Source organism: Eucalyptus grandis, chromosome 2, assembly GCF_016545825.1.
Source record: "Eucalyptus grandis isolate ANBG69807.140 chromosome 2, ASM1654582v1, whole genome shotgun sequence".
In the NCBI taxonomy this organism is placed as follows: Eukaryota; Viridiplantae; Streptophyta; class Magnoliopsida; order Myrtales; family Myrtaceae; genus Eucalyptus; species Eucalyptus grandis.
The window spans coordinates 27,246,281-27,274,105 of record NC_052613.1 but is presented as its reverse complement, the minus strand read 5'-3'; the positions used below and the strand labels follow the sequence as shown (position 1 = coordinate 27,274,105).

At 37.7% G+C, this 27,825-nt stretch overlaps 2 protein-coding genes and 1 long non-coding RNA gene across 5 annotated transcripts; all 3 read right to left on the bottom strand.

The window, feature by feature from the left end:
* Window positions 1-228: 228 nt before the first annotated feature.
* Window positions 229-1,995, bottom strand: LOC104426303 (TMV resistance protein N-like). 3 transcript variants are annotated; one of them, XM_039307832.1, is made up of 2 exons: window positions 1,503-1,995; window positions 229-975 (listed from the first exon to the last, which is right to left on the bottom strand). In XM_039307832.1, the coding sequence occupies exons 1-2, from the start codon at window positions 1,988-1,990 to the stop codon at window positions 906-908; spliced, it is 558 nt and encodes a 185-aa protein (XP_039163766.1). In that variant the 5' UTR covers window positions 1,991-1,995; the 3' UTR covers window positions 229-905. The 3 variants fall into 3 exon arrangements, with proteins under 3 accessions (XP_039163766.1, XP_039163768.1, XP_039163767.1); XM_039307834.1 differs by lacking the exon at window positions 229-975 and adding an exon at window positions 998-1,224; XM_039307833.1 differs by lacking the exon at window positions 229-975 and adding an exon at window positions 1,273-1,414.
* A 2,311-nt stretch (window positions 1,996-4,306) lies between these two features.
* Window positions 4,307-5,417, bottom strand: LOC108957477. Its single transcript, XR_005547128.1, has 2 exons — window positions 4,816-5,417; window positions 4,307-4,620 (listed from the first exon to the last, which is right to left on the bottom strand). It is a non-coding gene; the product is annotated as an uncharacterized LOC108957477 (long non-coding RNA).
* A 2,896-nt stretch (window positions 5,418-8,313) lies between these two features.
* On the bottom strand, window positions 8,314-13,115 carry LOC108957559 (TMV resistance protein N-like). The gene is made up of 6 exons (XM_039306916.1): window positions 12,537-13,115; window positions 11,798-11,961; window positions 10,812-11,615; window positions 10,517-10,610; window positions 10,278-10,396; window positions 8,314-9,619 (listed from the first exon to the last, which is right to left on the bottom strand). The coding sequence occupies exons 1-6, from the start codon at window positions 13,113-13,115 to the stop codon at window positions 8,314-8,316; spliced, it is 3,066 nt and encodes a 1,021-aa protein (XP_039162850.1).
* Window positions 13,116-27,825: the final 14,710 nt, after the last annotated feature.

Genomic DNA, 27,825 nt, shown 5'->3' with positions numbered 1-27,825 from the left:
AGAATGAGGACTTCAAGGGCATCGTGTGGGTAGTATTGACAGTCATCCCACATGTAGAAAGGGTATGTTTTGTCCTCATTAACAAAGAAAGAAGCTATATCTAGGAATACTTGTCTTTGTGCATGATCTAGCCTTTCTTAAGTTATCAGCAATTTTATCTGGACTCCCATGGGAGGAGCTTCTATTAGCTTCTTCCATGTGTCAACCCATAATGCTTCCAACTTACCATTAAGGGATGAACCTGTAATTTCAAGAGCTAAAGGAAGATTTCCCAAAGTGGAGATGACTTCTTTTGAAAGGGAGACATAATGATCTGGTGGAGAATCTCTTCTAAAGGCATGCCTGCTGAAAAGCTTAAGAGCATGATCAAATTCCATTTCACACGCTTCGCAAGTCGAAACATTTGCTGATTTTTTTTTATAAGGCCTTCACTTGTTGCTGCTCCCTCAATCTTTAAGACACTTTGGTCCCTAGTGGTTATGATAATCCTACTACCAAAACCAAACCAATTACCTTTTTCTGCTAGACTTTTCAGTTGCTTTTTATCATCCACGTCATCAAGAACATCGAGTACTTTTTTATTTCTCAGTACTCCCTTGTTGATCATGTTGATCCTATCATTCACATGATAAATTTGGTTGATAGAATGAGAATCAATGAGCTTGGATACCATTGTTTTTGCAAATTTACCATACCATGATTGCCTTTTGATAATTCCCGAATGTTTGCAAGGAAACAACATTGGTCAAAGCTAGAAAAAAGTTTGTTGAAGACGACCTTAGCAAGGGTTGTTTTGCCAACACCGCCCATTCCATGGATTCCAAGAAATCGCACACTATCAGATCCCACATCCAACATTTTGATTGTAGCTTCTACACGATCATCAACTCCAACTAGATGTTCAGTCACATTTCATGTGCAACCTTCAGCTTAACCGAAACAGTTTGAATTACCGATCGTATCAGATCACCTTGGCTGCTACAATGTAAGAAATACGATTCTGATTTTTGCAAATCTCTCTCCGCTCTCCAGCTTCAGTGACCATCACCGTCGGCCCTTGTCCTACCACGCCACCATTGACATCGCTCACCTTCCTACACCATCACCATCAAGTTCCGGTGTCGTTGCTCATTGCACCCAGTCGACGTGCCATCTCGACCTTGCCTCAATTCTCCAAGTCAAGTGGGTCATGGCCTTGCAACCTCCGGCGATGGTGTCATCGGTCTTGAACGGGGGAGAGAGAGAGGAGTAAAGATGAGTAGGGTGCTATGTCACCACAGTAGTGCCATTGACTGGGGCTATTGCAGTAATACCACCGATAGTGGCAGCTATTGGCCACTGCACGTGAGAATTGCGTTCTCACCGCTATAGTGGCTGCCAACAGTAGCGGGAGTGGCCGTCGTCGGCTACTAAACTATATAAAATGGACTAGATGAATATACTATATTATCACCAGGAAAACGAAATCTACAAATGGAAGTTTGAGAAGTTTAGACATTTACCCTTGATCTTTCCTCCAATTCCATCCCTTTATCTTGCCCACCTCGATGAGAGCCTTTTCCCATGACTCCACTTCAGTGCACGACATCTTATGGCGCTTTGAAAGAGTTTGTTTGTACAAATTTGTTTTGAGCTTGACATCAGCAGGTTCCACGTTCAAGAAAATTGGTAGAATCTCTTTATTCCCATTTGATTTCGAGGTGCACTCGACCATATATGCGAGCTCTCGAAGGCACCAATGACTGGAAGCATAATTCTTAGAGAAAATGGGAATGTAGATCTTGGAATTCTCAATTGCTTGTAGAAGTTCACCACCAATTTCCTTACTGACATGGAGGGATTCATTGTCTCTAAAGACGTTGATCCCAGCCTCAACCATGGCATGGTAAAGACAATCGGTGAATTCATAATGGGTGTCTGTTCCTCGAAAACTTAGAAAAACCTCATACGAAGATCCAGATGATGCCCATGAACTCGTCCCTTTCTCCATTGTAGGACCTCCTTTCTGTCTCTCAGGGAAGTTTGCTTTGGGTGTGCTTGGATATGAGCGATGGCTGTCAATATTATAGGCTCTCAACTCTCTGGCGTCATGGGGTAGGGAAAAAGGCGCTAGACTTCGAATATTAATTCAGTCAATATAGTCAACACTCTTCTTTCTTCTTCTTTTTTATCCCTTGATGCACCTTCATCTTTTGATTAATTTGTTTAGTGTTTATGTATATCTCTACTGTTTTGCATCGGTTTGGCCACCACATTTCCGAAATTAAATATTAAGATGTGAATTCTATTTAAAAGCACCATTACTATTATAAAAAATAATTAAAAAAAAACACTTGAATAGCTTTTAAGTGAAGACACTTATATGTAATTCCAATGTAATTACCAAATCAAAATAATGATATATGTACTAGAATCTTAACCTTATTTTCAATTAATTAATTTATTTAAATTAAAATTGTTATATATGTATTATAATCTTAAACTCACTTTATGAAGCATTACATGGCCAGTTTTACCAATAAAAGTAGTTAAAATAATATAAGAGATTGAAAAGAGTTATTCACATTATTACTTATTGACAAAATAATGTGACAAATTGTGAATGCTTGGCTATGCCCTACCTTTTCAAATGATCACTTATAGTATATAGATTTAGATCACAAACCAATATGGAAAGATATGACACCACAGATTAAACATAAAGACGGCAACACAAAAGACTAACAATATTTCAAAATTTGTGAGATTTGATAAATCACAGATCATATCAATGAAGATTACACAATCAAACTCAAACATATCTAGCATCCCATAAAAAAAAAAAAAAAAAAAAAAAAAATGATTGCAGTGAAATCAGCTTGATTTTGGAAGTTAAGCTGTGAAATAGCCTAGATAATCGGATTTAGCAATGGAGTGAATATAGAGTGCCCCAAACAATATCTTTTTTATTTATAAAATGAATCAATTTGCAAAATTCTCAATACGAACTATTTCATAGATTATGATCCAACCATGAGTAGCTTGATATATTCTATTCAAAATTTTAAAGTTGCAACTTGCTTATCTTAAATTTTAAATTTATACTTTAAAAGAAGGTAATGAGAAGCACGATGAATTGTCAAATTTAAATTTAATCCTGATTGGTTTATTTGTCTGGAAAGCACACAAGTCCCAAATCATCATCGTTGTTAGCTAATCTCATCGGCATGTAACATGGAAAAGCAAGCCAAAGTCTTCTAATATCTTTGCTCGCTTCGTTGCATTTTCCTCTTCTTTTCTTTCGACCAAAGAATTCAAAAGTCTTCCACCGTCTTGCTTGCTTAATTGCTAAGAAAGCAACAAGGCAAAAGCTGATGAAACCTACTCAAGAGAAAAGATTGGTGAGGGTAGGCAAGTCAAAGTCTTCCTCCATCATGCATTGCCAAACGAGGGACCCTCATTGAAAAGTCTTCCTCAGATGCGGTTTACAAAATTGTTTGAGAAATTCTTGTCCGTTAGTCACATTTCAAGGACATGCCAAAAAGTAAAATGCTGTTTACAAGTCATCCCAGAAGTTTCCTAGAAATTTCATTGATCAATCATTGGGTTATCGTGCTATGAGTTTCTATGTCCCATTCATTTAATAACAAATTTTAAATCAGAGATCATAGCTTTAGAAATAGAGGATATAAAGTGAAATTGGGAGACAATGTGAAGATGATTTTTGAGCTTTTCTTTATTTAATCATAGTAGTGAACATTTAAAAAATCCAATCAACTTTGCATCTATATCATATATGATTCTAAATTACTGACATTTGCCACAACATTCATCTTCAAACAAAATTCTTTAGTTAGAAGATTAAACTATCCCTCTACTGAGAAAATTTATATTATGCCCCGATCACATGATCAACGTGATATAATCGGTCAATCCATGTTTCCACTACTAAGTAAGAGTGGAAACAGCATGGCATTCCTTGGTGCACCTTCATCTTTTCATTAATTTGTTTCAAGTTCATGTATATCTTGTTTGTTTTGCATCGGTTTGGCCACCGAATTTTCCAAAATGAAATTATTAAGACGCGAATTCTATTTAAAAATACCATTACTTTATAAAAAAAAAAAAAAAAACACATGGATAGCTTTTAAGTGAAGGCACTTATCCGTCATTGGAGTTAATGTAATTACTAAATCAGAATTTATTTTGCAGTTCGTTTGCATTGACCACCTCTGTTTCTGCCTGGTTTGATCTCTTAAATCAGCATGTCATATCTTATATTTTTAAGCAGAAGCTAAAGGTAACTGCGAAGATGGTTACAACACCATGGAAGAGAGAATTTGCATGGACAGGCTTTCTATTCATGAGTCACTATAACAAATGAACTCAATCCCCAGAAACTCTTTAGTAATAGAAAAGAAGAAACATGAGAAACAATCCAGACAAGTCTTATTTTAAAAGCGTAACATCATTTATGTGAACATAACCCTAGCCTTTGCTTTGCCTATAGTAATATCACATATTCAAATGATCGCTAAAGTTTTCTCCGCAAAACGTGTCCCATCAAAGTAAGTCTGCATCTTGAGGAGAACATGCATGCAATGCCTTTCTCATTCAGCATTTTTGATAATTTCTACGCCCCTAGAACAAAAGAGAAATATTGTTAGCACCCGGCATCATCAAATGCAAGGTGACAAAAATAACATATGGACCTCCAATTTACACCTCTATGATAACCAACCAAAGACAAGTCAATCTCATGTGACAATGACAATGGTAATCGAAAATTAAAAAATCGTTGTCAAACTAAGTCCCTTCCGACATAACATAACTCACTTGGAGAAGTTTTTTTGATAAGGATGCATCTCATAGGTGATCCTTCTGCACCAAGCAATTTTAAGCGCAAGCATGGATTGTATACACCCCTGCCGGTACATCTTCGAGTTTCAAGCCCTTATCAAGAATAATTTCCTACAGTTACTGTAGCATCAGTTTCTCGAGCCTAGACTTCATATAATAATGCAATGATGTGAAATCTAGACAAAATCACCAACACTAGTTTAGGTCTAAGATGGCAATTCAGCAATGGAACATGGTCATTCTCAACTTTGATGGGGAAATTTGTCATACATCAAATCAATTTCTTACCCAACTTTCAAGAAAGATAAGATGGGATGGAATCAAATCTCATATACAGCAACGGACAGGTAACCAGTTCATGCATTGAATAGCACAGACTGCATCATGCAAGATTGCATCTCAATCTCAGACATGTAATAATCTACAAGTTGCAGAACAAGAAAGAAACTAAATCAAGTTTCACCTTTTCTCAAGAGGGAGGTTTAGAAAAAACTGAACCTGCGTATTGCTCAAAAGCCTAATAGCAACATATGCGTGAGCATTTTCTCACACACGCATGTATTTAGAGATCAATTGAATATCACGTGTTCATGTTGACATTACAGCACCATACTGCGATTCTCGTGTTGTTCGGAGAAAATCAGATAAGACGTAAGTATGCATTTCTTGCCATTGCCTAAGAAAAATAACATTTGGTTGTAGTGAAGCTGCAAGTAAAAATGGGTGGTAATAGAAAAGGTAGCTACCTAATATAAAAATATATCCTAGCATGGTTTTTGGGTAACAATTGAGAAATATCATGAAGTACGCTACAAATTAGTGAGTTTGGGTAAAAGGTGAAGATAAGATGATAGTGAAGCAAACCACCATACAAAAAAAAAAAAAAAAAAAAATCCTCACTAAGATTGCATCAGAATAGCAAAGAGGGACGAATCCTATCAACAAGTTTAATGTCTTTGTTCTCTAACAACCATTTTGCTCCATCTCTCATGAATTCCACTTAGCTCATGTAAACTCTTTTTTTGTACATAAGCCGTCTGAGAACGAAACAGAGCTCAATCAAATTGTCCTTTTGATCATAGCACTCATTAATGCCACAGAATATTTCAGGAACGGAAGTTTACTTGGTAGTATCAAGGTTCTGAACAACACCTGTCTCACACCCTTGGGAATATATAAGAACTCCATTACTTCAGCTGTAGGATGTAGTCTATATCATTCTTATAGAATTTGTTCGACATATCACTATGTTTTAATCTCAAAAGCTGTCATATCAACTGTTAGTAAGTGCCTAACAATATTCTTGAAAAAAGAAAAGAAAAAAAAAAGAGAGGAAAAAGCCAAGGCCTTGTTCTTACTAGGGGTGATCGGGTCCAGAGTGGGTAGGGTCTAGACCTGGATCCTATACCCGATCCTGTTATAACTGGTTCCCATTTTCTAGACCATAGACCTGACTCTGTTTGTATTGGACCCTGTACCCAACCTACCCTATTTTTCTGATCCGGTTCTAGGGTCAACCCTGTTTTCACTAGAATCTGTTTTGCAATCTCCCAATATCCTATACGACTTCGAATTTTATATTAATACGTGAGAAAATAACGTAATCCTCCTAATTTGTATTGAAACATTAAGCATTTGTAATAAATAAATACATGAACTTTTTGACTAAACAAAAAATTAATGATCCATATGGCTAATTATAATAAATAAAATCATAAGACACAAACATGGTTCTAATATTAGTCTTATTCCCACAACTATTGCATGAAGCTATTTATTTATGCAAGCATAACTCCTCCTACAAAAGAGAAATTAGGCGAGTCAGTCCATGTAATACACAAGAATTTGGCGGCGACGAACATCGTCCGTCCATCATCGAACGGTGCGAGAGGGAGCTGGTGAGGGAAGGAAGCAAGTGAGGAAGAGGAATGACAAAGGAGGAGTGCTGTGTGTGGTGTGTTTGAGAGAGCCAAGAGAAAAAAACGTCGTGTGATTGCAAGAGTAAGAATAGAAATCGGGGGAAAAAAAAGGGTTTGGACCTCTACTTACAAAACCGGTCCACGAACAGGTTCCAAAATCGGTCCAGGAACCAGTTTCCAAGTGGGTAATCACTCAAAACCTGTTCCCAGACCGATTTAAACCGGCTCCAAATTTTGGGAACCGGTTTCAACGGGAACTGGTTCCTGACCCTATTTTCCGGGTGGACCGGTCCGGTTGCACACCTCTAGTTCTCACTACGAAGACGAGTTTTCTACTTATTCCACTGCAAAATTAACAATATCATAATCTAACTAGAAGAAGTAACGTATTGCCAACAATGTTCACTACTGGCAGAACTAAATTGTGCTAGATTTTTACTTCCAAGAAGGAATATATAAACTCAATAGTAGCAAATAGCTCATATTTCACTAGTAAACAAGATATATAATATCCATAGATGGTAAAACAATATAAGTCAACAAATATGACATGCCAGGCCCTAACACACAAATGACTAACTAAAATGGATATGGAAAATGCAGCCAGTCTTATGAAACACCCAAGTTTCTAGCAAATTGTTCAAGCAATCAAACCTACTTACCAATAATGATGATAATGACGACAACACCAACAATTCGACAGTTGACATGTAATTTCAAAGGTAAAGTAGAACCTAGTACGAGTTATTATTGCAAATGAGTGAATTAGAGAAATCACATCACTATCTTTACACAAAGGTCATCTTATGTACTCCATCTTTTGACATGTTATTTTTGTATTTTGCTTCTGAACCTAATACATAATTACATGCGTAAGAAAAGAGGAATAGATTCAGTTGATTGTACATGTCCATTTTTTAGTCCGAAGAGGCTAGGCCGTATTACGGAAGCTCCGAGAAAGAACCTTACGAAGCTGAACCCTTGAGACTATGGAAAACACAATTATGATGAGAACACTAGCCAATCAAGGTCCAAAATCCAAAACGACTCAACAACAATTTTTGTCAGCAAAATGGATTCAATGTAAGAAGTAATTACTTTCCACTGCCGCTGAAGTCTTCGAAAGTGAGAATATTGTTGTTCCTAACTGCAAGATTCAACTCCTTAAGCACTTCAACGAGTGTGAACATAAACTTCTATTGAAATGTGGGGGTTTTTTACCACTGTCTGCACACCAAATCAAATCAAAACTAAGGTGCTAGTCGCTCAGTTTTCCCAATTAGCTCAACACCATAAACTTCAACCATCAGACCCTGTAACAGAACTTCATATCTAGATCTAAACAAGGAAAGAGGTAATTGTGCAAACACTTGGTGCACAATTTAGAATTACCATTGCAAGTTATGGTGCGAAACATGGTGTTGCCATATTCCAGCTGTTGATGGGGCTCCTAGAGGTGATGGCAGAGGTGTAGGCAGTGGCAACACGCCGAAGAATGCAGCGGGTCTGAGCTCGTTAGATGCGGATGACGAATCGGAGCTGCCAATGGGACTCATTATACCACGGTGAAGTTGGAGGCAGCATCCGAGGTGTCACTCCCAAAATTTCCAGCATTAGGGCTCGTATAGGGGACAGGTGACAAATCGAAGTCGCCGACGTTGCAACTGTCACCCCCAAACTCTCCAGCATTAGGGCTCGTATAGATTTCTTGCTTATTTAGCTTACCACAATTATGTACTTGGAGCTTCGGTAGGTTTTTCAATTTCGATAGGTCTGACATCCTCTCCAATGAAGGGCAATGGCCGACTGATAGAGAGCAAAGGGATCCCAATTCTTCAAGGCCATGAATCTCGACTAATGAAAGGCAAAGTCCCAGACCTACCTTTTCAAGATTCTTCATGCGCGACAGATCAAGTACTTCTGGAAGGAACTTACAATAAGCCATCTCTAATGATCTCAATCTTTTCATTTCCAGCTGCAACGGTGCGTCCAATTGTCTAAGCTCACAGAGCTCCATACGGAGTTCCTCCGACTCCGCGTCAAATATACTTGAGAATTCTAGCAAACATCTATCGAATGTCAAGATTGACAAGTCTTTCAAATTGGAAAAATCCAGTGATCGTGTGGTCTTCAAATCTCGAAGTTGTAACACTCTTAAACTAGAGGGGAGCTGAGGGAGGAATTGCACATATTTGCAGCACAATTTTAGTGTTTTAAGCTGAGATTGGCTACTGATGCTAGTGGGAAGAGTAATGACAGGTGTTTCCTGTTGAGATGGGGCACCTATTTGGAGGAATTCTTTAGCAGCAACATTATCTACTCCGTCTTCATCTTCCTTATCAGCACGTCTTCGCCCCTGCCAGAATTTCTCCTGCCAATATTCCTCCTGCCAATAGTTCTCCGCAGAGGACCACTTCTGCTGATATTTCACGTCAAGCCAATTTTGCCAGCCCCATGTGAGACAAGTCAAACTTAGGGGAAGCTCCGGCAATTGTTTAGGCTCGGGATAATTTTCTACCTTAAGTGTGTGCAGATCAGAGAGGTGACTCACCATGGCGGGTAATCCGCATATTCGTGTGTTCGACAAGTCTAGGATCCTCAAATGGGACAGTCTACTAATTTCTTTAGGGATTTTGCCGGTCAAGTTGCAACATCCTTGGGCATTTAACTCTTCAAGCTTCTCCACCAGCCCAATCGCACTTGGTAATTTTGTTATCCCTCTCATTTGGCTCATCCTTAGCACTTTTAGTTGCTTTAGATTGCCGATTGAATCAGGTAGGTTACTAATACTTGTCAATGATAGATCCAACTCAACTAATGATTGTAATTTTCCAACCGAATTTGGAAGTTCCTTTATGTATCTACACATAGATAAATTCAACCGCTTAAGTTTCACTAGCCCTCCAATTGAGTATGGCAATTTTCTAACCCTATTTGGTAAATCAAAGGTCAACAAAGATTGCAAATTACCGAATGTTCTCGGACGTTTGCGTGGTATTTTAGACATGACAATCTCTGTCAAAGCTTGAAGACATCCTATTTCTTCAGGCAACTTTTGAAGACATAGACATCCCTTCAAGTTCAAGGAAATTAGGAGCTTTAATTTACCAATGGATGGGTCAATTTCAATTAAGTTTTCACAGCCTTCAAGAATCAATCTCTCCAAGGGCACCCACGTAGACAAATCAGGTGTTCTCTTTAAGTATCTACAGTAGCTGAGATCTAGTACTTTTTGTTTTCTGGCCTCCTACAAAACAATTTGGTAAAATATATATATTAAGAAATGACCTTTAGGGAAAAAAAGACAAAAGAAATGATATGCTTCTACAAGGAGTGGATTCGTATCATACTCTGATTTGGTCCCAACCAATCCATTCCTCCGAAATATAGCTACATGAAAGCTTAAGAACAACTAAATTAGTAGGATGAAAGTTTGTTGTCTCAAAGGATTTGCCGTTCCAAGAAAGCCATCTTAAATTAAGGAGAAGATTCTTGAAGTCTCCAATGAGGGACTCAAACCTCCCTTCAAAGAACCTCAAGTTTTGTAAATCAGCAAATTCGTCGCATGTCAGAATCTTATCACAAAAGGGATATACTGGATGAATTCCTATTGACAATGCTTCTACTTTGCAACTTCTCTGACAATGGAAACACCAAGAAGTCAACATGTAAAGGTTAATAGCAATTAATTTTTCCTTTCGCAAGAAGAATAGTCTACACCAATTCACAGGAAAATAAATTGTTATTCCCTTTTTTACCTCTTTCTGCTGCAGAATGCTCAGTGCTTCGTCATGTTTCCACACTCTGCTACGCTCACTAAGATGTTTGGAATTCTCTTGACGGATGATTTCCCTTCCAAGGTCCCGCACTTGGTCATGCATCCAGAAAGTTTTTTCATCTTTGATTTTTATCAAGGACATGAGAAGGAGGACATCAATGGCAATGTGTGGGTGGTATTCACAGTCATCCCACATGTAGGAAGGGTATGTTTTATCCTTATTAACAAAAAAACAAGCTATATCCAAAAATACTTCCTTTTCTCCCTCCTCTGACCTTTCGTAAGTTATCATCAATTTCTTTTGGACATCCTTGGGAGGAGCTTTTTGTAACTTCTTCCATGTGTCGATCCATAATTCTTCGGCTTTACCAAGTAGGGATGAACCTATAATCTCAAGAGCTAAAGGAAGCCTTCCTAAAGTATCGACAATTTTTTTGGAAAGAGAGACACGATGATTTGGTGGAGAGTCACTATTGAAGGCATGCCTACTGAAAAGCTCGAGAGCATGATCAAATTCCATTTCAGATACTTCGTAAGTCGAAACATTTGGGGCTTCAATTAGGACACTTTTGTTCCTAGTAGTTACGATAATCCTGCTACCTAAACCGAACCAACTACCATTTTCTGCAAGACTTTTTAGTTGCTCTTTCTCATCCACGTCATCGAGAACAATGAGAACATTTTTATTTCTAAGTGCTCCTCTAATCTTGTTGATCCCATCATTCACATCATCAATTTGGTCGATAGAATGAGGACCAAGGAGCTTGGATAACAATTTTTTTTGCAAATTTACCAAACCATCTTTGCCTGTTGATGATTCTCGAACATCTACAAGGAAACAACATTGGTCAAAGCTAGAAAATAGTTTGTTGAAGACAACCTTAGCAAGGGTTGTTTTGCCAACACCGCCCATTCCGTGGATTGTGAGAAACCGTACACCATTAGATCCCGCATCCAACTTTTGGATTATAGCTTCTACATGATCATCAACTCCAACTATATGTTCAGTCACATTTTGATATGCAACCTTCAGCTTAACCGAAACCATTCGAATTACAGAACGAATTTGTTCTCCTTGGCTGCCATAAGGGAACAACCATGTTAGGGATAACTTTAATATTGTAAAACTACTCCCAAAGTGACTAAATTGCCTTCACATAATGAGGAAATAATGCAAAAAAATCTAGACATATTTGCGGTTCTGATTTTTGCCTATCTTCTCCACTCCACAACTTCAGTAACCATCACCATCGGCCCCTACCATGGCCATGCCGTCATTGCCATCGCTCGCCTCCCTGCATTGTCACCATCGCCTTCCGGTGCCTTTGCCCGTTGCGCCCCATTGACACCCCACCTCGGCCTTGCCTCAATTCTACACGTCACTGGGGTCATGGCCTTGCGACCGCTGAGGATGGCGTCATTGGCCTTGGGTGACACCAGATTTGGGGTCACCCACAGTCAGCTACGTTGAATATGGGCTCGGTGGCATCAGACCGGATGTCCAGATCCCGGATTCGGCTCGCCACAGTGAGTGAGACAAAGAAGGTGTCGAGGGCGGATGGCTTGGACTCCTGGTGGTGTTGGGATGGTGACCAAGAAGTGGTGGCGACTGACGGACGAGCTACTGCGGTGGCTAGCCAGCAATTTGGTGGATCTGCTCATAGATCTATTACTATTCGTGGCTACTGTGTTAGAGACGAAGGGTGAGAAGAGAGAGAAAATCAGGATGAGTAGGGTGCGCTACCACCCCAATAGTGCCATTGACCGAAGCTATCGCCTCGATAATACCAATAGCAACCACCATTGACCACTGCCAGTGAGAATTCTCCTCTCCGCTACAGTGGCCAATAGCAATAGCGGCAGTGGCCGCGACTACTAATTAAACTACGTAAAATCAAGGAGATGAATAAATTATATTTTCAACAATAATACCACAATTAAAAGGACTAGGGAGGAAAAAAGAAATCTACATATGACAGTTGAAAAGTTAAGACATTTACCCATCGTCTTTGTTCAAGTTCCATCCCTTTATCTATAAGAGCCTTTTTCCATGATTCTACTACTTCAGTGCAAAACTTTTTCCGGTGCTCTGGAAGAGCTTCGCTATATAGTTTTGTTTTGAGCTTGACATCTTCAGGTTCCACGTCCAGGAAAATGGGTAAAATCTTTTTATTCTCAAATTTGGAGGTGCAATCAACCATGTGCGCGAGCTCTTCAAGGCACCAGTGACTCGCGGCATAATTCTTGGAGAATATGGGAATGTAAATCTCTGAGTTCTCAATTGCTTGTAGAAGTTCATCACTAATTTTCTCACCGACACGGAGGGATTCATCATCCATAAAGACGAGGATCCCAGCATCCTTCATGGCATGGTAAAGACAATCGGTGAATTCATGACGAGTGTCTGGTCCTCGAAAACTTAAAAAAACCTCGTAGGAAGTTTCAGATGATGCCTGCGAATTCGTCTCATTCACTAGCATTTTGCGCTTCTTCGAGGTCTTGCTGGAAAAGGGAGTATTGGAGGTGAGTTCGTGAGGGGGAGAGCAGTCAAGAGGTCTGCGTTTACCGGAACCCGCCATGTTTCCAGCAGAGCGAAGAGCGAGAGAGTTGAAAAGGCTGAGGGAGTAGGTGAATGCTTGAGAATTGAAGAATGAGAACTCTGCGCAGAGAGAGGGAAAGCGCAGTACTGGACCTTATAATGGATACAAAGGAAGAGGAAAGAGAGCGCGAGAGTGAAGGATCTTGATGCCATTGTTAAAAGTCTCGTCGAGCAATTTTTTTTTTTTTTTTTTTTACGAAAGTGCCATTTTCTTGGATGAGCGTCTTTTGTTTCTGTTGTATAAATGGCGGTTGTAAATTGATAATTGGTGTTGTTGAGGGCAATTTTGACATTTGGAGATGGATGCGTGGGTGAATGGGTTTGAGATTCACTTTTCTATTATATGGTTTTTGGGATGAAATTGTATATCATCAGAAAGTTTGGCCTTTGAGAGAGTAGGTTCGATAATTGAATTAGTCGGCTAACAAGTGGACTGTGTCAAAGCTAAGGAATCTATGGTAGAGGGAAATATTTTAAGATATAAAAATAGGCAGAAAAAATTCCATCTTTGAGATGATAATAGTGCAATAGAGAATATAATCATTCCCTAAACCCATTTTAATATATTTCAATGAACCGCAATTTTCTTAGAATAAGTAAAGCAAAATAATCATATCTCTTTATGAAATATATTTTGCTTCATTTTTCACTAAGAGATGGATCGTGAAATTATAAGATTTTAAACCATCGGGAAAAAATTACTTTGCCTCACATATTCCAAATCAACACGATACCCATTCTAGTATTAATTAAGGAACCCATTATATTTCAACCCCATCGATTCAAGGGTAAGAGATGCAATTAGCATTATATTATTGGATATACCCTAGAACCTAATAATGTGGAAGGCCTACTAAGTATTAACTAGTTCATGCATGAGTCAACAGTGCAATCTTAGAATCCTAGCTATGCTCCTATTATAATTTTCTTAATACATATACAAACAAGATAGAAGTGAGTATTGTCATAATACTATGCAAGATTAACTTAATTAGCTGATAAGATAGATTTGAGATCCTAACTATGGATTATCAGGAAATATTTAGTATATGACTCTGCTTGAATGTAAAATGTCATGATTTCATAGTGGTGCCATTTGTTATATAGCAAGAAAAATTTGTAAAGCAAGAAGAATTGATTGTCAATATCTTTGGTTTTTGTATGAGTGAAAATAAAGGTTTGAATAAAGAAATGGCAGGCGGTGTATGACATTATTCAAGAAATTTTTGTCCCTAAGTTTCATTTAAAAGATGTGTCGAAAAATAGAATGGGTTTTATGAGTCATCCTAAAAGATTTGTAGAAGTTTCTACTAGTCAATCAATGGGTTGTCATCTTAGGAGCTCCCATATCCCATACATGTAATAAAGTTAGAGATTCGTAACCTTAAAATAGAGTATATAAAGTGAAATCATGATACAAAATGAATATGATTTTTGTGCTTTTTTTTTTATTAAAATTATAGAAAAAAATTGAAAATCCAATCAGACTTTGTATCTACATCAAATACTACTTTGAGTTCTTGAAATTTGCGGCATTGTTCATCTATAGACAAAAATCCTTAGCTAAATGCTAAATTATCCTTCTATAATCGAATTGTGTTGTATGGGGCGATCACATGATTGGTGTGGTGTGATCCGTCATTTCATGCACTCCAAAATAAGATATTGCATTGGAAACAACTTGATTTTGGAAATTAATCAGATTTAGCAAACGAGTGAATGTAGGGTGCTATGAGCACGGATAGGGTTTTTATTTATAAAATGGATTGATTTGCAAAATTCACAATAAGAACTTCATTAATTATGATCCAACCGTGAGCAACTAGATATATTTTATTCTAAATTTTAAAATTGCAACTCACTTACCTTAAATTTTAAATTAAAATTTTAGAAGAAGGTGATGAGAGGAGGCGATGAATTATCAAATTGGTTTGGTTTATTCCTTCATCTTTTGATTGATTCGTTTCACGTTCATGCATATCTTGTCTGTTTTGCATCGGTCTGGCCAATGAAATTCCCAAATTAAATATTAAGATGCGAATTCTGTAAAACAACATTACTATTAAGAAAAACACATTAATAGCTTTTAAGTGAAGAGACTTATCTGTTATTGGAATTAATATAATTACTAAATCAAAATTATTATATAGGAATCTAAACCTTAATTGGAATTAATTTATCTACTTATTTTAAAATCATTATATATGTATCAAGATAACCTCCTTTTATGAAGTATTATGTGGCCGGTGTTATCATTAAAAGCAATTCCAACAATATAAGAAATTGAAAGAGTTATTCACATTATTACTTAGTTACGAAATAATATGACAAATTTTGAATGCTTGATTATGCCCTACATTTCCAAATGATCATTTATAATATATGAATTTAGATCCTAGATCATATGGAAAGATAGACAATACCGTAGATCAAACATAAAGACGGCTACATAAAAGACTCTAGAAATATTTCAAATATTTGTGAGATTCGATAAATCATGGATTATATCAATGATATATTACACAAAATCAAACTCAAATATATCTAGCATCCCAATAAGAATAAGATGATCGCAGTGAAATCAACTTGATTTTGGAAATTAAGCTGTAACATAGCCTAGATAATCAGATTTAGCAAAGGAGTGAATGTAGAGTGCCAAAAAAAATATATGTTTATTTAATTTATAAAATGGATTGATTTGCAAAATTCTCAATACAAACTATTTTATATATTATGAATCAACCATCGGTAGCTTGATATATTTTATTCCAAATTTTAAAAGTTCCAACTTTCTTATCTTAAATTTTAAATTTAAACATTAAAAAGAAGGTAATGAGAAGGACGAGGAATTATCAGATTTAAATAAATCCTGATTGGTTAGAAAGTACAGAAGTCCCAAATCATCATCGTTGGATAATCTATTTCACGGCGTGTAACACGAGAAAGCAACCCAAAGTCTTCTAATAACTTTGCTCGCTTCGTTGTATTTTCCTCTTCTTTTCTTCCAATCAAAGAAGTCAAAAGTCTTCCACAATCTCACTTGCTTAGTTGCAAAGAAAGTGACAAGGCAAAAGTCGACGAAACCTACTCAAAAGAAAAATACCCCCCTCCTTTTCTCGTTCTTTCTTTTTTACAAGATTGCCCTTAATTTCTTTTTTAAGTGTTAATTAAACAAAAATAACCAATCTGAGTCACGAAACTTCCCTACATATCATTTACAGCCAAATGCATCTAAACACATAAGCACTCTTTTTCGTGCTAATTGGCATATATATATCATCATCGATCTGGTGATTCAACCGATTGACTCTCAAACCAAAATCCCGACCAGTTTTTTGACAGGTTCATGTTTGGAAAGATTGCTTGACAAGATTACAAAATCCGATTATGATACGTGGCCATTTGTGGCCACCTCTAATAACGATGATGTTTTGATGATGTGGAGCGATGAGTGGCACAGAGATATGGTGGTCACTTGATGCTGACATCATCTTTCTGAGGACGAAGCTGGCACGGATAAAAAAGAGAGAGACTAGTAACACATGAACTAGGTTAAGTTTGTGGTCTTGACCGTCCTGCCGCATGTGGCAGCGATCCGAGTCTTTGTTTCCAGTGTTTAACTCGGAGGACAATTACTTGTCCGATGGGCGGTTCGTTGAGTAGCAAGCACCGAAGGACAGCAGGCTATGAAGGCAAAGATTTGGACAAGTTGCGTCGTCCCAGCACGTGAGGTTTTCGTCCATGGTGGAGTTGAGTCGCAGTTGGCGTCGATTCAATAACATGGCTCTAGGATTCAAAGCCTCTTGCAGTGAATTGTGGTGAAAACGATCTAAGTGGGTGGTGACTTATTTCGATTGAAGGGTTATATCCACAAGAGACAGATAACTAAAGGCCTTTTTGTATGTCACCGGAATACTATATACAAGTAATTGCGATCATTTATATATAACCTAAACTAGTATAGTATAGGTGCACGATATCATGATTTTAGACATAATCTAACTATATGCAATGTACACACTATATTCCGCATGTGAAAGATTTGGTAATTTGTGGATGATGTGCACAACAAATAATCTAACGAATCACAACCTTTTTTCATAAATTATTGATTTCAATCTGATATTACTGTTAAAAGGTCGTAGTCCAAAGGATATAACATCGATATTAGGCCTTAATTTGGAGGCAAGTTTTTGGCTCATAATTTTGTCAGATTTATGGATGTCTCTTTATTTTAACGCTAGGCTTTTTCTCTTTTTTGACTTTTTAGAGTTCGAAATCAGGTCTTGATTTAGCGTCAAACATTTCAAAATTTTAAAACTAAGATAGGGAAATTCAAAGATGGCGTTTTAATTTGGTTTGTAGCAACAAAAAGAAAAATTGTCTATAAATATGTTGGGTTGTTGTGCGTGTGAAAACGAGAGGACATGGTCTTCATCTTTTGTAATATTGCTAGGTACTTGGATTTAATGGTTGAATGTGGAAATAAAGAAGAGATGAATAAGCGGCTACAAAATTCTTGTCCATTTGTCAGCTTTGAAAGACACGGCAAAAGCAAAAGGTGGTTTTCATGATTTTAGACATAATCTAACTAAACGTGAGAGTACTCTTCAGGCTGGTTGGAAAGTGACCTTTGCGAAGTCGCAAGTGCCGATACCCTTTACACGCCCTTTTCTTAAGATAAAATAATTTTTTTGCACGTTGGTTCTAACTTGAAAACGAGTTGTTCGACTTCAAAACGGGGCGAACTTGATTTCGTTTTTTGGCTTTTTCCAGGTGCAAGGTGTGCCAGGCTTTGAAATAATGATGAAGAAATTCATATGTGAAGTATAAAATTCTTAGAAATTAAAGTGCAAAGAAAAGTGAACTGTGAGGAAGATGCTACGGAAGTGAATTAAATGAACTTATTGTGAAATTACATCTCCCCCTCTTCCTTTTTTTCTTTCCACCTCCTCCACGAGAATCTGCCTCCTCTGTTTCTCTCTCTTGCTTTTCTTTTCTTTAGCCGACCCTAAGATCATACATGATAACGTTTTTATTCCTCTTGATTTCTATTTTTTTAATTCCTTGAAACAAAAAATAATAAAAATCCATTTGGTAACGTCAACTAATTTTTTTATTTCTCGAACACTTTCTAGGAACAATTTCTAAAAATAAGCTATTTTTTCCTTTTCTATTTTTCTTTATTTCTTCTTCCTTGCCCCGATCGTCACCCTTGGATCTATCGCTGCTCCTGGCCATCATCAATCGTTGGTCGCCGGCGCCTAATCGCCAACCATCGTCACTTGCCATTCAACCGTCGCCAACCGTTGGTCACCGAATGCCATCCGCCTCCCAAAGCCCACCATCCTCCACCGACTGTTAGTGCCGATTGCCAACTGCCACTATAGAGGGTCGCTTGTGGCCATCGATTGTTGAAGGTGGGCGACGGCGAGAGGCGATCGACGGATGGCTGGGTCGTGATGGTCGGGCGACTAGCACTAGCCAGCTAGGCAATGGTGGGCGACCGCGATGGTCGACGATCGGCGCTTGACAATCGGTGAGCAACAAGAAAAAAAAAAAAAAAAATACAAAAAATTATAGATCGTACCAAATACATTCTTTTTCTTTTTCTTTCTTGAGAATAGAAATTTTGTATATTTACTAAATATGTTAGTTTACTTAGAAATTGTTCCAGATGTAGAAATAAAAAAGAACTATTTCTCAAAAGAAATTGTTCTCCGAAACAAAAATGTTATAATTTGCACCCTAACTCTCTCTCCGTGTTCCTCTTTCTTGGCCATGAAGCTTACACATTTCCTTTTTCGAGCTCTCTTTGGCAATAAAAGATTGCCCCCGCCCCCGCCCCCAAGTCCCACTTGGCTTTCTTGGCCATGAAGAAAAGCTTACGCCTTTTCTTTTTCGAGCTCCCTTTGGCAATATTATATACTAAAAGATCGTTTCCCAAGTCCCACTTAGCTTTTTTGACCATGAAGAAAAGCTTACGCCTTTTCTTTTGCCCCTTTGCCAATATTATCTACTAAAAGATCGTCCCCCCAAGTCCCACTTGGCTTTCTTGACCATGAAGAAAAAGCTTACGCCTTTTCTTTTTCGAGCTCCCTTTGGCAATATTATTTACTGAAAAATCCCCCCCACTTGGCTTTCTTGGCCATGAAGAAAAGCTTATGCCTTTTCTTTTTCGAGCTCTCTTTGGCAATATTATCTACCGAAAAATCCCCCACTTGGCTTTCTTGGCCATGAAGAAAAGCTTACACCTTTTCTTTTTTGAGCTCTCTTTGGCAATATTATCAGCTGAAAAATCACCCCTGAGATTCCTTTGCTTTTTTATGCCCAAGATTTTATTGTTTTCCTTAGGCCGTGAAATCTGATCCTTGAATGCCGAGATTGCTCCCTCGTCAAAATGGAAATTGCATGCCTCTTTCCTTTTTGGATTCTCCTTTGCCTTTTCTTGTTGCCCTTGAATGGCCGCGATTTCTTTCCCTTTATTAGGCCAAGCTTGATTAGCTTAGGGCTAGGTTCCTGCAGGCTCAGTTTTGGAACCTCAAGTGAGTTCAAGACTCATTTCGCATATTGGGCCATCTATCGGGCCATCCTAAAGAAAATTATAGTGGGATCCATGCTTTGCTCGATGCAAATGTTTTATGTCATGTCCCGGATCTTACCCTCGCCATGAGAACACAACATCTATTATATTGGGATTAATTTGCTACATCTTAGGAGGCGTTACCGTCCCAGTGATTTTTACCTTTCCATTAAGCACATACGGAAGCATGCGATCTCAAACACCCAATTACCAACAACAATGGATATTAAGGAAAAATACATATACATACTACGTAACGTCCATGCTTTATTCATATACTCGGAACGTTTTCATTTAATCTTGAAAGGGTCGGGTGGGACCGTAAAGCCACTAAATCTAAGAAAGTTGCTTGGTGGGGCTGTGATTACCACCTATAAATAAGTTGTGTCATAAGAACCGTGATTCATAATTAGGAGTTGAGTTGGAATAGTAGAAATAACCGGAAGTGGTGTTGTGGATATGTAATTGACTAGTTTGATTGATCGATAGTACGATTCATATGGTTTAAATGGGTGCCAATATTAAATTGTACTAACTTACGGGTGGGATATGAGGCCAAGGTAAGTCCTCTAACCTATGCATGTTTAGACAGCTTATAGTATAATGGTTTACTAATCGGGCCTTAGTGGGGTAGAACTTGCTAAGACATAATCTCATCCCGGTTGTGGGATGATATTTCAGGCCCCTAGATCACATGAGGACGAGCCGGCATCTGGAGCCGAGGATGAGCTTAAAGAAGATGATAAAGAGTTTAAAAGAAACGAGCTGAGTGGAGAAGAATCGAAGGAGGATCAGTTCGATCTTGAGTACGATCTGGATGAGGACTGAGATCCCATCCTCTTTTGTGAACCTTGTATATGTGTGGATAGAATGAGACTAAAAAGTTGTGGATAGTTTTGTGAAGCTATTCGAATTATGCTCTATATTAAAGTATGGTTGTGGATTTCAATATGAAAAATATGGCCTTACTTTTATATCCCATCATTTTATTGTCTGGGGATTTATAACTGCTTACGCATGTGTAATAAAATGAAAGGGTTGACGATACATAGTTCTGGGATATCGCACTTTAAAATCGACCTAGAAGAAGGATGGGCGTGTCCTCAAGGATTGGGGCGTGACAATGCTTGTCTACGTCTTTTTCACTTTTATTTTCTTTTTCATTGTAGCCGGAGAGGTTGCCAGCAAGCCCTCACAAGCCCTTGCTAACAACTAGCAATGGTCGCAACCCTCACCTAAGTCCTCACCGATCGCTGACGAGGGCACAAAAGCCCTCACTAGACCTAGGTGAGGCCCATGCCCACAGCTGCGATATGGGCAAGGGCCTTGCCTAGTGTCACTGGCCACGATATGGAAAGAAAAAAAAAGGAAGATAATGGAGCATCCAGGCTTTCAATTAAGTAAATCAAGTTGATTAGTCAAGCAAATTTCATTTCAAAATTCTGTCAAGTTGATTACTCTTGTTGTTATTTTCAGTGTGATGTGAGATTTTCCAGTCTTAAGGTGAGATCCATGATTCAATATGAGGCAGCTAGCCATTGATTTGTCGTCTTTATCAACAAATTCTTGAAAATATGTCAGATGATTTCTTGGGATAAAAATGTTGGGATAGACTTGTTCTTCACACTTTTTATTAGTCCCTCCTCTCCCTCGCCCTCAGGCAGATGACATGATCAGGTTGGCGATTTATGCAAACGCAAAACGATTGCACTTATAATACATATTTATTATATGGTCAAAAAATTGTGTTGACCATATGATAAGGAAAAGAAGAAACCAAACAAAAGAAGGGGTGCACTAAAAGAACACTTTCGCGTACAATAAGGGGAGGATACTAGAAAAGTGCGATTCATAAAAGATAACACGCACAAAAGTTGGGTGTTTTAGTGAAAGTAAGAGTGGAAAGAGCATGGCGTTCCAATAATTCAATAATGCAAGCAGTGAATGAAGAGTGCCACGAGCCGTATGTTTTTTATTAACAAAATGGATTGATTTGCAAAATTCTTCACATGAATTATTTTATTAATTAGGATCTAGTTATGCGCAGCTTTATATATTTTATTTCAAATTTCAAAATTGCAACTCACTTATTTTAAATTGTAAAATTTAAAATTTAAAAGAAGGCAATGAGTACGAGAGTAGGCGATAAATTATCAAATTTTAATTAACCCTAATTGGTTAATTAGCTAGAAAGCACACATGTCCCAAGTCAAAGTCTTCCACTATCTTACTTGCTTCATTGCATTTTCCTATGCTTTTCCTCGGACCAAAGAAGGGGATGAGCCAAAAGCCTACAAAGCCTACTGAAAAGAAAGATAGAAAGAAAGAAGACTCAGGCCAGGGAAAGCAAGTCAAAAAGTCTTCCACCGTGTGGCTTGCATAATTGCAGAGAAAAGGAGCAGGCAAAAGCCTACTCAAAAGAAAAGGGAACAAAAAAGGAGGTCTCAGGCAATTAAAGCAAGTCAAAGTCTTCCACTAACTTGCGTGCCTAGTTGCGTTGCAAGACGAGAGACTGTTGTTTATATTGAAAACATTGTATAAAATTTAATTTATTGGTGCTGTGATGGAGAAAATTAATCATAATATAATAATTGTACCGAAACCTATATTTTACAATGGGACTCAATTTGGAATTTGCATGGTTTCTCTTTTGTGTCCTAAGAAATTTAGATGTGCCACGGTGTTATGTTAAGTGGATGCACATCATACTCTTCAATTTGTCTATTAACTCCCAATATCTCACATGGATTTGACATCATACCATGCTTTTATAATCAACATACCATGGTTTTATGATTGTATTTTTTTTATTTAAAAAACGAGTGAGCCAATATAGGTCACTGTCCATGAATGTGAACATGTAAGTATACGATACGTGTAATCCTAACGCTAGCCTCATCAAGGGTTTGAGGAGAGTTCAAATTGATATGTGGAAGCTGTTTGTTACTTGGAACATTCATAAAATCTGTATTCTTCTGCCTTGCTTACTCTGCTTTTAAATTAAAATTTTAGAAGAAGGTGATGAGAGGAGAAGACGAATTATCAAATTGGTTTGGTTTATTCCTTCATCTTTTGATTGATTCGTTTCACGTCCATGCATATGTTGTCTGTTTTGCATCGGTCTGGCCAATGAATTTCCCAAATTAAATAGTAAGATGCGAATTCTGTAAAACAACATTACTATTAAGAAAAACGCATTAATAGCTTTGAAGTAAAGAGACTTATCTGTTATTGGAATTAATATAATTACTAAATTAAAATTATTATATAGGAATCTAAACCTTAATTGGAATTAATTTATTTACTTATTTTTAAATTATTATATATTTATCAAGATAACCTCCTTTTATGAAGTATTATGTGGCCGGTGTTATCAATAAAAGCAATTCCAATAATATAAGAAATTGAAAAGAGTTATTCACATTAATACTTAGTTACAAAATAATATGAAAAATTTTGAATGCTTGATTATGCCCTACCTTTCCAAATGATCATTTATAATATATAGATTTAGATCCTAGACCATATGGAAAGATATACAATACCGCATATTAAACATAAAGACGGCTACATAAAAGACTAGAAATATTTCGAATATTTGCGAGATTTGATAAATCAAGGATTATATCAATGAATATTACACATTATCAAACTCAAATATATCTAGCATCCCAATAAGAATAAGATGATCGCAGTGAAATCAGCTTGATTTTGGAAATTAAGCTGTAACATAGCCTAGATAATCAGATTTAGCAAAGGAGTGAATATAGAGTGCCAAAAACAATATGTTTATTTAATTTATAAAATGGATTGATTTGCAAAATTATCAATACAAACTACTTTATATATTATGAATCAACTATCAGTAGCTTGATATATTTTATTCTAAATTTTAAAAGTTGCAACTTTCTTATCTTAAATTTTAAATTTAAACATTAAAAGAAGGTAATGAGAAGGACGAGGAATTATCGAATTTTAATAAACCCTGATTGGTTAATTGTCTAGAAAGCACACAAGTCCCAAATCATCATCGTTGGATAATCTACTTCACTGCGGGTAACACGAGAAAGCAACTCAAAGTCTTCTACTAACTTTGCTCGTGTCGTTGTATTTTCCTCTTCTTTTCCTCCAATCAAAGAAGTTAAAAGTCTTCCACAATCTCACTTGCTTAGTTGCAAAGAAAGTGACAAGGCAAAAGCCGATGAAACCTACTCAAAAGAAAAATACCCTCCTTTTCTCGTTCTTTCTTTTTTAAAAGATTGCCCTTAATTTCTTTTTTTTAAGTGTTAATTAAACAAAAATAACCAGTTTGAGTCACGAAACTTCCTACTTACCATTTACACCCAAATGCATCTAAACACATAAGCAGTGTTTTTAAGTGTTAATTTCTTTCGCGGGCGCGCGCGCGCGTATATATATATATATATATCATGAATTTCTTTGTAGATTTTCCAACTTCATCGATCCGGTGATTCAACCGATTGACTCCCAAACCAAAATCCCAACCAGTTTTTTGACAGGTCCATGTTTGGAAAAATTGCTTGACAAGATTACAAAATCCGATTATGATACGTGGCCATTTGTGGCCACCTCTAATTACGATGATGTGGAGCGGTGAGTGGCACACATGATGTGGTGGTTACTTGATGCTGACATCATCTTTCCGAGGACGAAGCTGGCACGGATAAAAAAAGAGAGACTAGTAACACATGAACTAGGTTAAGTTTGTGGTCTTGACCGTCCTGCCGCATGTGGCAGCGATCCGAGTCTTTGTTTCCAGTGTTCAACTCGGAGGACAATTACTTGTTCGATGGGTGGTTCGTTGAGTAGCAAGCACCGAAGGACAGCATACTATGAAGGCAAAGATTTGGACAAGTTGCGTCGTCCCAGCACGTGAGGTTTTCGTCCAGTTTTCGTCCATGGTGGAGTTGAGTCGCAGTTGGCGTCGATTCAATAACATGGCTCTAGGATTCAAAGCCTCTCGCAGTAAATTGTGGCGAAAACGATCAAAGTGGGTGGTGAGTCTGGTGACTTATTTCAATTGAAGGGTTATATCGGCAAGAGACAGATAACTAAAGGCCGTCTTGTATGTCACCGGAATACTATATACAAGTAATTGCGATCGTTTATATATAACCTAAACTAGTATAGTATAGATGTGCGATATCATGATTTTAGACATAATCTAACTATATACAACGTACACGCTATATTCCGCATGTGTGAAAGATTTGGTAATTTGTGGATGATGTGCATGACAAATAATCTAACGAATCGTAACCTTTTTTTCATAAATTATTGATGTCAATCTGATATTACTGTTAAAAGGTCGTAGTCCAAAGGATATAAAATAGATATTAGGCCTTAATTTGGAGGGAAGTTTTTGGCTCATAATTTTATCAGATATATCGATCTCTTTATATTAACTTTAGGCTTTTTCTCTTTTTTGACTTTTTAGAGTTCGAAATCAGGTCTTGATTTAGCGTCAAACATCTCAAAATTTTCAAACTAGGATAGGGAAATTCAAAGATGATGTTTTAATTTGGTTTGTAGCAACAAAAAAAAATAAAGTAAATTGTCTATAAATATGTTCGGTTGTTGTGTGTGTGAAAACGAGAGGACGTGGTCTTCATCTTTTGCAATATTGCTAGGTACTTGGATTTAATGGTTGAACGTGGAAATAAAGAAGAGTTGAATAAGCGGTTACAAAATTGTTCAGGAAATTCTTATCCATTTGTCGGCTTTGAAAGACACGGAAAAAAGCAAAAGGTGGTTTTCATGATTTTAGACATAATCTAACTAAATGTGAGAGTACTCTTCAGGCCGGTTGGAAAGTGACCTTTGCGAAGTCCCAAGTGCCGATACCCTTTACACGCCATTTTCTTAAGATAAAATAATTCTTTTGCACGTTGGTTCTAACTTGAAAACGAGTTGTTCGACTTCAAAACGGGGCGAACTTGATTTCGTTTTTTGGCTTTTTCCAGGTGCAAGGTGTGCCCGGCTTTGAAATGAAATGATGGAGAAATTCAAATGTGCAGTATAAAATTCTTAGAAATTAAAGTGCAAAGGAAAAGTGAACTTTGAGGAAGATGCTACGGAAGTGAATTAAATGAACTTATTGTGAAATTGCATCTCTCCCTCTTCCTTTTTTCTTTCCACCTCCTCCACGAGAATCTGCTTCCTTTGTTTCTCTCTCTTGCTTTTCTTTTCTTTTGCCGACCCTAAGGACCTACATGATAACGTTTTATTTCTCTCGATTTCTATTTTTTTTGTTCCTCGAAACAAAAAAAATAATAAAAATTCATTTGGTAACGCAACTAATTTTTTTATTCCTTGAAATAAAAAAAAAGTGGCCAATGAATATATTTAGAATAGAAACAAGAAATAGAATAAAGTAATTTCTTATTTCTAAAAATAAGCAATTTTTTCCTTTTCTATTTTTCTTTATTTCTTCTTCCTTGCCTCGGCCGTCACCCTTGGATCTCGTCGCTGCTCTTGGCCATCATTGATTGTTGATTATTGGTGCCTAACCACTAATCGCCGCCGCTGCCGCTCAACCGCCGCCAACCGCGGGCCGCGGGACGCTACCCACCTCTCGCCGCCCACCATCCTCCATCGACGATTGGTGCCGATTGCCAACCGCCGCCGTAGAGGGCCGCTTGCAGCCATCGACTTCTGGAGGTGAGCAACGACGGGAGGCGATCGGTGGATGGTGGGTCATGACAGCTTGAGAGGCAAGCAATGGTTAGGCAAAGGTGGGCAACTAGCGACGATTGACACTTGGCGGTCGATGAGCAGCAAGAAAAAAAAAAAACACAAATTTATGGATCGTACCAAATACATTCATTTTCTTTTTCTTTTTATGAGAATAGAAATTTTGTATATTTACTAAATATGTTATTTTACTTAGAAATTGTTCTAGGAAGTAGAAATGAAAAAGAACTATTTCTCAAAAGAAATTGTTCTCCGAAACAAAAATTTTATCTTTTCCACCCTAAGTCTCTCCATGTTCCTCTTTTTGGCCATGAAGAAAAGATTACATCTTTTCTTTTTTGAGTTCTCTTTGGCAATATTATATGCTAAAAGATCATCCCCCAAGTCCCACTTGGCTTTCTTGGCCATGAAGAAAAGCTTACGCCTTTTCTTTTTCAAGCTCCCTTTGGCAATATAATCTACTAAAAGATCGCCCCCGACGCCTAACCACCAACTGTCGCCACTTGCTGTTCAACTATCACCAACCGTTGGTCGCCGGATGCCACCTGCCTCCCGCCACCCACCATCCTCCCCCGATTGTCGTTGCTGATTGCCAACTACCGCTATAGAGGTCCGCTAGCATCCTGCCGACCGCCGGATGCGGGCAACGGCAGGAGGTGATCGGGGATGGTGGGTTGTGACAGTTGGGAGGCAAGCAACGGTTAGGCAGTGGTGGGCGACGAGCGACGGTCAACAATCGACGCTCAGCGATCGATGAGCAACAAGAAAAACCAAAAAAAATACAAAAATTTATGGATCGTACCAAATACATTCATTTTCTTTGTCTTTTATGAGAATAGAAATTTTGTATATTTACTAAATATGTTATTTTAATTAGAAATTTTTCCAAGAAGTAGAAATAAAAAAGAATTATTTCTCAAAAGAAATTATTCTCCGAAACAAAAATGTTATCATTTGCACCCTAACTTTCTCTCTGTGTTCCTCTTTCTTGGCCATGAAGAAAAGCTAACATCTTTTCTTTTTCGAGCTCTCTTTGGCAATATTATCTGCTAAAAGATCGCCCGAGTCCCACTTGGCTTTCTTGGCCATGAAGAAAAGCGTACACCTTTTCTTTTTCAAGCTCTCTTTGGCAATATTCTAAAAAAATCCACACTTGGCTTTCTTGGCCATGAAGAAAAGCTTACGCCTTTTCTTTTTCGAGCTCTCTTTGGCAATATTATCTATTGAAAAATCCCACAAGCTTGATTAGCTTAGTGACAGGTTCCTGCCGGCTCGTTTTTGGAACCTCAAGTGAGTTCAAGACTCATTTCGCATATTGGGCCATCTATTGGGCCATCCTAAAGAAACTCATAGCGGGATCCCCACTTTGCTCAATGCAAATGCTTTATGTCAC